The sequence below is a fragment of the Amblyomma americanum genome, chromosome 2 (genome assembly GCF_052857255.1).
Source record: "Amblyomma americanum isolate KBUSLIRL-KWMA chromosome 2, ASM5285725v1, whole genome shotgun sequence".
Taxonomy (NCBI): Eukaryota; Metazoa; Arthropoda; class Arachnida; order Ixodida; family Ixodidae; genus Amblyomma; species Amblyomma americanum.
Window position 1 is genome coordinate 234,690,519 of NC_135498.1, and position 11,773 is coordinate 234,702,291.

At 47.6% G+C, this 11,773-nt stretch overlaps 1 protein-coding gene across 1 annotated transcript; it reads left to right on the forward strand.

Moving 5' to 3' along the window:
- The first annotated feature begins 2,366 nt into the window (after nucleotides 1-2,366).
- On the forward strand, nucleotides 2,367-5,832 carry LOC144120406 (uncharacterized). Its single transcript, XM_077652747.1, has 3 exons — nucleotides 2,367-2,717; nucleotides 3,291-3,681; nucleotides 5,825-5,832. Exons 1-3 carry the CDS (start codon nucleotides 2,388-2,390, stop codon nucleotides 5,830-5,832), a joined length of 729 nt encoding a protein of 242 aa, XP_077508873.1. The 5' UTR covers nucleotides 2,367-2,387.
- Nucleotides 5,833-11,773: the final 5,941 nt, after the last annotated feature.

Below are 11,773 nucleotides of genomic sequence, written 5' to 3' on the forward strand. Positions count from 1 at the left end.
AGCTCGTGAGGAGGAACGGAAGGCCCCAGCCCGAACTTGGGACCCTTCTGTAGAAGGCTTGAAATGTTAGTAGGAATGGAAGCACCACCCATGACAGTTAGGCTTCCCCTTCGGTGTTCAGGATTCTTCGGCTTCCCTAAGGCTCTAAGAAGCTATCGTAGGTTGTGGTTCCACGAAAATTAGGTCAAGCGTGCAGCTTCACGTTCCAAGAAGAAGAATCTTTCCGCTAACCGTTCTGGGCACAGAGCAAAGGTAGAAATCTTCAGGCAGTCAAAGTATAAACGCACTTGCCACCACAGTTCGGATCGTAGAATTTTCAACACTCTTTTCACACGTCCCCTCGATGGTGAAATAGGACCAAATAGGGCACTTACTTCCAGAGGTGTAATGCACTTCCTGAAGCATAAACCAAGATACCTTGCACGGCAGGTCGCTGAAACGATGCTAGTCAGGAGCAGGTTGACGTCCTGAAGTTCTTTCGAAACGCAAAGAAAGAGGAGCCCGATGTACAACAAATATTCTTTAAAAGACTTGAATGTTGGGCTAGTTGGATTTCTGACAAATTAGACGTATTTTTAGCGCAACCAGGACTGGGACACAAAGAACAGAGACAAACACGAGCGCTATGTATATCACTGTGATCTAAAAAGAAACAAACAATGTGCAATGTCCACGTACAATGAAAAAGCTACATTGGCTGTTAACAAGAACTTCACTCGTGTGAAAAAGGAGCAAACTAGAATTAAGACTAAAACAGTCGAGTTTTGCACGCGTTTAGATCTTCAGAGGCATGCAAGAAATATAACTGCTAGTGAAAGTGGTGCGTTGCACGTTTTCTTTAGCGTTAAGACACACAAACCGGATACTCCGTTTTGCACCATTGTGAACGGAGCTGGCACATGAGAGGGCTGTGTTAAATTCCTTTTAAAAGTTTTGAATGTCCTCGATATAAGTGACCCCACCCTGGTTAAGAATTCAACTGACATTGTTCGTTTCATTCAAGATCACTGTGATGTAGATAGTGCTCGTGTTTGTCTCTGTTCTTTGTGTCCCGGTCTTGTTTGCGCTAAAATTATGTATAATTTGTCAGACGTGCAACTAGCCCAGCATCTTACTTTCTTATATACAACTTCGTTTAGCGAGTACAAATGACATCCGTTTATTTCAAGTTACATGACACACTGCCGCCCCGAGGGGCAGTAGGTTGTTTCTCTTTCCCAGCTTGCTTGGCTTGTCTTGTCTTCCCCCTTGAGGCGGTCTTGTTTCGGTTTCGGTTTTGCAACACATTTCCCTCCCCTCTCCCCCGAAAATGATTTAAGACATTTTTTCCCTTTTACGTTAACTCGTTTCGGTACAGGAATTGGATTGGTCTCTTGCAGGTTGATAATACAGGTAGTGTCAGAATGCACGATCGCACCTTCCCGTGTCTTCCCGGAATGATTTTATCAATCCTTGCGATCTTCCACTGCTGCTGTGGTTGAAGATTGTTAAAAAGAAGATTCAGAAATTAAAGTGGCTATATTAGGCGTAATCTGCTCGCCAACTGACCCGAATAGAACACACAGAGCAATGCCATCAAATGGAAAGAGCAGCGTGTGAAATGACAAACGCTGATCAGCGAATTAAGCAAGATTATCAGCTTTGTGATGATCTCGCATAGAGTTTTAAGTATGCACACTACTTTACGTACCAGGAAATACCCCGTACTTCGCCGAGGACGGTTTGCTTTGTCAGATCTAAGTCCTTAAGGGTGATTTTGTGGATCCACTGTATTTCTCCGCTGATGTAATTTTTTTTTCTCGAGCAATCATGAACAGCACGAGGGAATTTACACTCAGGCTTGTGCACTGAAATGCATCGCAACCGGACATAAAGCGGCGCTAAGATTAGCGCTCGAATTTTCAGCGCGTAACTCAACGGCGCTGGACCAGCAGCAGAGGCAGACGGTCTACGCATCGCGCCGACGAGAAACGAAACACAGAAAAACGATCCTTTCCCGCACGTTTCCTGGGCGACGGCCGGAGGGGCCAATCATCGTTCAGGAAAGCGCCGAGAAGAGTGTCGTGCGAGAAAGATGTGGAAGAGTCCGCGGCGCGGCGGCAAAGTCTATAGAATTGCGCTACTTTCAATATCAAGGGGTTTAGGGTACAGCACCGTGCCGTAGATCTCATGTTTCTGGCCGAGCTCCTCCAGGGCACGGAGGCTAGAGACGAGGGTATCGTATACATGGCTTGCACGTGACGTCACATCCGCCTGCTCGTTGATCCGGCGGCCATGCTTGTGACCCAGTCGCTCAGTCTTCGTTCAGTGCTGTGCTGCCGCGGATGCTTTCAAATTCGTGGCACCGGCACCATTCACAGCTCTTCTTCATCCGATTTGTGCCTGCTATGGCGCCGCATGAACCTTTAAACGCGGGTTATTACTCTGAACTCATCGGCAGTATTCGCCTTCGTTACGAAGACAAGTTGAAACTGTGCGATGATATCGATCCATACACGCTGCGGCCCGGAGTGGACACAAGTGCCGATGTGAGTGGCTTCCCCGAGATTTCGCACGGCGACATCGTCACGTATCTTGTGTTTTCCGCGAACTTTGTGACTTTGGAAAACATGAAAGCGTACAAAGCTTTGGAGTCCCACAATTACTTTACAAGCGGCTGGGTGAAGCACCTTTCTGCCAAGGAATTCCAGGACGGCAAAGTTGTCCTGCTCGGCGAGGTAAGCGTTACGAATCCATTTGATGATTGCAAACCTTGTTAATATGTATGAGCAAAGCTGTGACGAATGGTCCGTACGCCGTTTGCGCTAAGCGCTCTGTGCGGCGCATCTGAAGAGCGACATTCAGTTATGTATGTACGCAAACACGTGAAGTGCCCGCAAAGCGTGAAAGGAGGCGGAAAAACCTTATCGGTTCCTAAAAACAAACAGAAAAACGGAACTTGAGGTCAAATCTAGGTGATGAGAATACTTTGCTTCGTGATGACCTCGGTGGCTCGCTCGAGGACCCGGCGTTGAACAGCCAAGTCCGAGCTGGGCAGCGCAGTCTCCCACAGATTAAAAGAACCGAGTTGCAGCTCCCATTATGTGCCTTTGTTTTTATTTTGCACAGTCTGAATGGCATTGCAAATGAGCAGGTTCAGACAGACAAGTTCGTGCACCGCAACTCTGAAAAAAAAAACGGGTCAAATGTTTTCTTCTAAGACGACATCCCTAGGCAAAGTGCAACTGAACCGCAGCAATTTTGAAACGATAAGTCAGTAAAGCCGACGTTTTTTCTCGTTGTCTTGGCAGGTGAACCACTCACAGAGGCTGGGGCACAAACCTCTCCAAGTGTGGATTTTGTGCAAGAAGGATGGCGCTGTGATCACTGCGCACTGCACATGTATGGCTGGAGCAGGGGAAGCTTGGTCCCATGTTGGAGCCTGTTTGTTTGCAGTTGAGACCGGCATCAAAATGATGAAGTCAAGAAGTTGCACCCAGAAGGATAATATGTGGCTGCCCGCTTATGTCGAAAAAGTACAATATAAGCGACTCAAGGACATAAACTTCACATCATCTAAAGGGAAAAAGCGGCAGCTTGATAGCAATTCCTTTGAGGCAGGTCCAGTCAAGGAGCGGGCTCATGTCCCGCCACTTTCAGAGCAGGAGCGTACCAAGCTTTACGGCTCAATTCAGGATGCCGGCACTGTTCCTTCAATTTTTTCAGTCCTCCCTGGATATGATGGACACTTTCAAAATCCTGTACCGATGCATGATGCCCATTTGAGAAACTTCTACTCCGAAGAAATGTTGGCGCATGATTTGGATGTTTTGGTTAAGAAAGCCAATGATGTCATGCCATCAATAATTATAAGTGAAGAGACCGTAAAGGCCGTTGAAGCTTTGACAAGGCAAGAGAGCAGCTCGTCTAATTGGTTTTTGTACCGAGCGGGCAGGGTGACTGCTTCTGTAATGAAAAGGGTGTGCCACACAAGCATTGATAACCCTAGCATATTACTGCTAAAACTGATATGCTATCCTGAAAAGCAGTCGCTGAAGACGCCTGCCATCACATGGGGAGTGAAAAATGAGCCCCGTGCCTTCAGGGCAAACCAAACCAGTGAAGCCGAGAAGCACGACATGTTCAAGTGCTCCAAGTCGGGGCTGCACCTGAGTACCAAGATATCCGTTTGTTGGAGCAACACCAGACGGTCTTGTTTGTTGCGCATGCTGTGGGAAGGGTGTTGTTGAACTTAAGTGCCCATTTTCGCTCAGGGAAGTGAAGGACGTTACAGAGATGGCTACTGCAGGTTCCTGCCTGGAAACTGTCAATGGTGTAGTCCAGCTACGGCGACAACACGGATATTTCTACCAAGTGCAGACACAAATGGCTGTATGTGATGTTCAGTGGTGCGACTTCGTGGTGTGGACACCTAATTTGTTGCACGTGGAGAGAATACAGAAAGACAGGCACTTTTGTGAGGAAATTCTGGCTGCTGGAAGAAAATTCTTCATTCATGCAATCCTGCCCGAGCTTTTCAGCACCTACTTCACCAGGCAGCATGCTGGTCCAGTGGTAAACTCTCCCAGTGATGTCTACTGTTTTTGCCATGGACCAGAAACTGGAAAGATGGTTGCTTGCGACAACGCATCCTGCCACTACAAATGGTTCCACTTTTCATGCGTGGCACTCAAGCGAGCACCAAAAACTACACTGTGGTTTTGTCCAGAGTGCAAAGGACCCAAAGGCTAAGCAACCTGTAACACAACTTGGACAGCTGCCTCATGTTTCAACCTTGGAAGTGCGTCTTGAGGCTGGAACACACGTGGCCCATATGGGACACGCTGAAATCTGGCGTTGAGAAATGACAATGCCGTCAGCAGATTCTGAGTTTGCTTTATTCAGACATGCAGGACATGCACTCACAATCACTTATCCACTGAGGCCGAAGCCTGCTGTCCAGTGCTTTATTCAGACATGCTGAAGCAGGATTCACAATCACTCATCCACTGAGGCTGAAGCCTGCTGTCCAGTGGCGTCCTTTGGTGCAGTAACAATTGATGCATACAAGTTAGATAGCACACAACACACAGTTACAATTTTGTCGAGTGGTGCGACTTCATCTCCTGGCCGGCACACAACGTAATCGATTTTCACGACAGACTTCAGAAAAATAAACTTATTCCTAATGAGTCCAATTACTCTTTCCACGTGTATTCGCACGTTTGCGAGCTTTCTTCTGCTCTGCACGTCTTCTGCTGAAAGTTGTTTCTTTCCCCTGGTAAACGCTGGCACGTGAAGCTTTGCACAGTAGAAACCAACGCTTTCGCTGATGTTAAAACCCCTTTCTGCGAGTACAACGTCTCCAGGCACCAAGTTGTCCAAAAACCCACAGTGTTCGGTGATATGTTTGTCACTTGCCCTGCCTCCCCAACCTTCGGATATATATGTAACAACACCTTGTGGAGCAATCCCAATCAGGAACTTGTCTGTATTGCTACCTTTATACTGGGACCATGTTTCACATCTTGGAAGATACGATGATGGCCTTTCTATCTTGATTTCGAAGCAATCGATGATGACTGCTACATTCGCATCAAACCAGTCGTAGAATGCCTGTGGCATTGTCTTTTTCAAAGCATCTCGTGTGGGCCAGATTATTTCATCTTTAAGTCTGCAATACGCCACGTGCAGCCACTTGTCGAAAATGCGCGATACTGTAGACTCTGAAATATTGAACCGAAATGCAAGGTCAGCGTTTTGCAGATTTACTTTTAGCTTCATCATGAACAGAACGAATTCTTGAAATTTTGTGAGCTTATTCTTGACGTTGTGTGAAATGAAGCTTGCTAGTGCTTCGAACACAGCAAATAAAACAGCAAAGGTTGGCATCCCAGTGTACAGTCGCACCTTTGCTTCACAACTTTTCAGTGAGTCTTCAGTCACCTCTAGCTGCTCTTTCTCTTTCTGCAATGTGTACAGATGTTCATTGAGCACTACAGAATGCTGCTTCAGTGCCTGTATGTCTTGCATGGTCATGTCGGTTTGAACAGCGATTCCTGTATAAAAAAAAAGTTTATAAGCTCGTAAACTAGAGTGGCAGCCAGCGAAATTGCATGCTGGCTAGGCATCACAAGCACTAGGTAAGCAAACCGACGCACCAAAGGCCTTGGAATGCATCGTAAGCAAAAACAAATGACCATGTATTACTATGAAAAAAAAATGCCTACTGACCTGTCTCATTTTCATCGGTGCTGACTTCCTCGGCTTGCGGTGGCTGTGGAAAATCGGGACAGGCACGCGGCGACGCCTCCGAAGCCACTGCTGTCGTTTCAACATCGGCCCGTCGCTTGTGAGCGAGTCTTTTTGCTCTGCGATCGTGCCGCGCGGATTCAGCATGCCTGGTCCCGTGGCCGAGACTGAGAGACGGGGCCCAGTCTGGATTTGTCTCGTCGAACAGGTTGGACGGTTCTCCTGCGGACGCAAAGCTGTTTTCAAAGCGTTCCACGTAGTCGTGTTGGCTTTTTTTCTATAAAACGGAGATACATACAGTGGGCTCACCTTTTATGAAATGCACACCGCAGACGCGCACATTGGGGCTTTCGTGGTTGAAATTAGCACGTTTTATGCGTGCTAACCACAAGCTGCGGCGCTTCGCACTCAGAGTCTTGGTTCGCTCGCACTGGTTTTCGATCACTTTCGTCAGAGAGAAAAACCTCACGCTAGTTGGCCTTTTCTTTCTCCCTGTAACGTCGCTGCGATTGGAGCAGCCCACAACGGTGCAGTTGACCATGCTGAGACTGCAACGCTTACCCACACGCGGAAAACAACACGAGCTGGCACTACCGCGACCACTCCAGTGCGCACGGAGCGGCGGTGGGTCATGAATATGGCGGCCGCGTATCCCAGCATTCCTGTTGATGACGTCGGTGCAAGCCATGTATAACCGTCGAAGGGACCGTATGTCTTCGGCGTTTCGCACAGGTTCAAGGTCCAAGAGCTTTCGGATGTGTGCTTGTACGGTGGCGTCCACACCGCCGAAGCATTTTTTCAGCAGCAAGATGGCGCTGCCATGCACGGCGTTGTGGGCGGATGGCCCTTAATCGTTCTTGCTGCTTCGCCAGTCATAACCGATTTTAAGTACCAGAACTTGTCCAAGGTCGTCTGGCGATCGTTCTTGTGAATCATTTCCTCCTACTGCTCCCAAAATTCTTGCCAGGACACATCCTTGAGTCAAATTTTATGACCTATAATTCTGGAAATGGCAACCATGACCAGACAGGTCATGGTTACCGCGCCTGCGTCGCTGCTCGTTGATGGCTTTTCTTTCGGCTTTCCCTTTCCGTGGAATTCTTTTATCTCAGCTTGGAGCTTCGGGATACACGCAACCATCTTGTCGTCATACTCGATGGTTTCGGTATAGACCTGCTCCGCTTCTTCCGCTGGCAGTAGCCGCTCGACAGCGGCGTTAGCTTCGTTTAGACGGGTCTGCAGAGAGCTCATTTTTGCCAAGAAAACAGCGAGTCTTTTTCGTTGCCCGTGCGGCTTTCTATGCAGGAATCAATATCCGGAGTGAGTCGAGTCACCTGCGACTGGAGTGCTGATCTCTTCGCTTTGTGTCTCGCCATGTCACTGAACTCTGTGTAGCCCTGGGCGGCGGCTTCGGAGAAGAAATTGACTTTTTCTTCGTTATTCGGTGCCGTCGCATCCAGGTAGTCCTCTTCTATAGGTATCGGGGCATATCCCGGGTTTCGGCACCAGTTTATATATATGTCGAAGAACTGAGGATTGGGCAAGTTGGTGGTGATCTATCGTATTAAAAACCAGCGCTAAAAACAGACAGAGAACGAGAGTAGATGCACAGAAGGCGCTGAACATACAACTGAATTTTATTCGAAGTAAAAAGTCAATTTATACAATACACATACACGTGTACGGACGCCTTGTCAAGCACAGATGTACTGCAATCACCCACATGCGATAAAACCAAAAAAAAGAAAAAAAAGAACAAGAAACATATTTACAAGGCAGGTGCGCTATCGTTAGCTCCGCTACCCACAATGCAGTAAACTCATTTCCCTGCTTGACAAGTTAATCGCGGTTTTGCGCACACATCCATCGCCCTTTCCGAGAATGTGGAGTGCCTCAGCGATCTCCCCGTGCGCTGGTCATCATGTACAAACAGCACTGTCGTGTCAACAAAAGGCGAAAAACAATTGCACGCAAGGCACTGTTGTGCTACATTTCTGTTTTCTTTGCTGCTGACGGAATTTGAGTGCTCTGCGCGGCGACATATATATGTCGCTTTCGTTAAATATAGACAACTTCGTTTAGCGAGTACAAACGACATCCGTTAATTTCAAGTTACATGACACGACTGGCGCCCTGAGGTGCGCTCGGTGGTTTCGCTCTGACAGCTTGCTCGGCTTGTATTGCCTTCCGACTTGGGGCGGCCTTGTTTCGTTTTCGGTTTCGGTTTCGCAACAGTATCACCGGTGGGTACCTGACGGCACAGTCGATCAAACCCCGCACCTCCCGCTTGCGAGACGGATGCGGAAGGGGGAAACAGAGGCTGCAGAGGTTGCTTTTGAGGAGTCTGGCAACGGCGATAGTCGGAGCTAAGTTTAATGCGTAGTCTAGCAAAATAAGGGAGCCGGAGCGTGGTACTCTACACGAAACCGTTCCGAATGGGCCCTCTTGGTGCATCAGCCGAAGTGTCCAAAGTAACACGTTTACTTTCCCGCTATAGGGTTATTTTAGGTCCCTTGTGAATTTCCTTGTGTGCTCAATGTCTTGTTTTCGCCACGCTAATTGACATGTTTATTGTTAGTTAAGGTTTGAATTTGGGCCTGTTGGTTATCCATGAAAACAGTTTAGCACAAGAAACGGGACGAAAGAGGGACACACTAGGAGCGCTACTAAGAACAAGTACTGTACTGCAACGAAGCAATAAATAGGAAGGATGTACACATAAACAAACAGCAAATAAACAGTCGCTGCCACAGCAGTCAAAAGCTACCGGTTGTCTAAGGAGGCTATTTCTTTTGACAGCACGCTAACAGCTGGAGCACTAACACATCTGCGGCTCTTTTGCTGATTACGACGGATTCAGTAATCTCCCGCGTGAGCTGTCTGCTTTGCATCGTCAAGGTTTTGCAGTGACTCAGGTCTAGCTCCCGCGCGCCATCTTGGCAATCATGGCAATGCAGCGTGAGGTTCCTCTTGGGGGCCGAAGTTCTTAACAATTCAGCATGCCCTCTCAGGCGATCACTTTGCGTTTGTCCACTCGTGCAGCACTTGCGATGATCTTGCGTCCTGTCACTCTTTTTGTTTACTTTTTTAAACACTTTTGTTTATTGTGTAGGTAGATGCACTGGCTGCCTGAGGCTCTCGACTGGACATGCGTGTAAACGAGACGAGCAGCAGGGAAGAGGAGACGTTTTATTCAGCAACGCAGCTGTATTTAAGGACGCGTGCGATAAGCGGTCTGCGCAGGATACATGCGCAGTTAATCGTTTTACAAGCATGACATTTTGCAGAGCCGCATCTTACCTTCCTTGGAAAACAAAACGAAAACTTGAAAGAAAGAAAAGATAAAGCGGGAAATTATGAACTTCTGCAAACTAAACTTGTTTTGCTATCTTCTACGTTTTGGTGGTGGATAACGCTGTGGTTCTTGGTGCATGCTTTAATTTCTTCGTAGAGCGCCATTAATTGTGTGAATACGCAGGCTATTTGAAGAGACATGCACTGGAGGCTCTGCTGGGGATGCAGGCGTATGCGCCATAGCTTCCGTGGCCCTCAGATGCTGTCTCGTGCGGCGTAACTGCTGTCCGTAGCCACGACGCAGGATCACGTTGGTACTGCTGGAGCGACCACTACGGCGGAAGCCCATGATCTGCTGTGCGTGTCGCACACTGACACCCGATATCTACTGTGAAGGCCTGGTAGATTGTGTGGCGCTCTGTTGTAGTAACGCTGTTTTTGTGTTATTTCTTGTAGTCTCTGTCGAAAGGCGTCAGTGGGGACCGTCTACGGCTCGAGGTGACAGTTGAAGACCGGAAGTCGCGTTCTGGTGTGACGTCCCATGAGCCTTTGAGCTGGGGATGGCAGACGTTTGTTCCTCGGAGTGTTCCTGCATTCCATCAACGCACTGTAAAATTCAAGGGTGGAAAACAGGCATTTATTGAGCAGCTTTTTATCTTCTTGAACGGCACGTTCTGCCAACCCGTTGCCCCGCGTGTGCTATGGGCTAGACGTGAAGTGGTTGATGTTAAACTGACTCGTAAAAGATTGGAAGTTTGTACTGCTGAAGAGAGGGCCGTATTATTAATTATTACACAACTTGGCTCCGATGCCCTGCGTCACGAATATTTCCGCACTTGCATTAATTACAGCATTATCATTGGTCCGATTAAGGTTGCGAACCTCGAAGAAAAAATTGAGCATCTACTAGTATAAGGTATTCATTGTCTTCGAGGTGGAAAAGGTCGGAAGCAACAATTTGCTATAGCAAATTTGGTAGCCCGTGGCTAAGGATTGCCAGTGTTTCATTTCTGTTTTGTACTTGTCGTAAATGGTGCATGACTTCGCTACAACAGCAATGTCCGCGTCCATGTTTGAGCAGTACATTACCTGTCTGGCTCTCGCCTTCATTTTATCTTCGCCTTGCTGAGTAAATGAGGAGGGGAACTGCAAATCATGATCAATGAGTTAGACAGGCAGAGCAGTTCGATGGGTCTAAAAATTAACATGCAGAAAACCAAGGTAATGTTCAACAGCCTAGCAAGGGATCAACAGTTCACAATTGGCAGCGAGAGCCTAGAAGTTGTGACGGAATACGTGTACTTAGGGCAGGTAGTGACCGCTGATCCGGAAGGATAAGAGTGGGGTGGAGCGCATATGGAAAATTCTCGCAGATCATGAGTGGCAGTTTACCAATTTCCCTCAAGAGGAAAGTGTACAACAGCTTGATCTTACCGGTACTCACCTACGGGGCAGAAACGTGGAGGCTAACGAAAAGAGTTAAGCTTAAGTTAAGGACAACGCAGCGAGCGATGGAAAGAAAAATGGTAGGTGTAACGTTAAGAGAACGGAAGCGGGCAGAGTGGGTGAGGGAACAAACACGGGTTAATGACATCCTAGTCGAAATCAGGAGGTATTTCGAGGCCTGAATTGGGAACAGTTGGGAATAAGAATAAATGGAGAATACCTAAATAATCTGAGATTTGCTGATGACATTGCCTTGCTGAGTCACTCAGGAGGTGAACTGCAAATCATGATCAACGAGTTAGACAGGCAGAGCAGATCGATGGGTCTAAAAATTAACATGCAGAAAACCAAGGTAATGTTCAACAGTCTAGCAAGGGAACAACAGTTCACAATTGGCAGCGAGAGCCTAGAAATTGTGCCGGAATACGTCTACTTAGGGCAGGTAGTGACAGCTGATCCGGATCATGAGAGGGAGATAACTAGAAGGATAAGAATGGGGTGGAGCGCATATGGCAAATTCTCGCAGATCATGAGTGGCAGTTTACCAATTTCCCTCAAGAGGAAAGTGTACAACAGCATAATCTTACCGGTACTCACCTACGGGGCAGAAACGTGGAGGCTAACGAAAAGAGTTCAGCTTAAGTTAAGGACAACGCAGCGAGCCATGGAAAGAAAAATGATAGGTGTAACATTAAGAGATCGGAAGCGGGCAGAGTGGGTGAGGGAACAAACACGGGTTAATGACATCCTAGTCGAAATCAAGAGAAAGAAATGGGCTTGGGCAGGGCATGTGATGCGAAGG

Coding starts and splice junctions, on each gene's coding strand:
- LOC144120406 (XM_077652747.1), top strand. CDS start 2,388: ATGGCGCCGCATGAACCTTTAAACGCGGGTTATTACTCTGAACTCATC. Junction 2,718..3,290: donor AAGTTGTCCTGCTCGGCGAG/GTAAGCGTTACG, acceptor TTGTCTTGGCAG/GTGAACCACTCACAGAGGCT.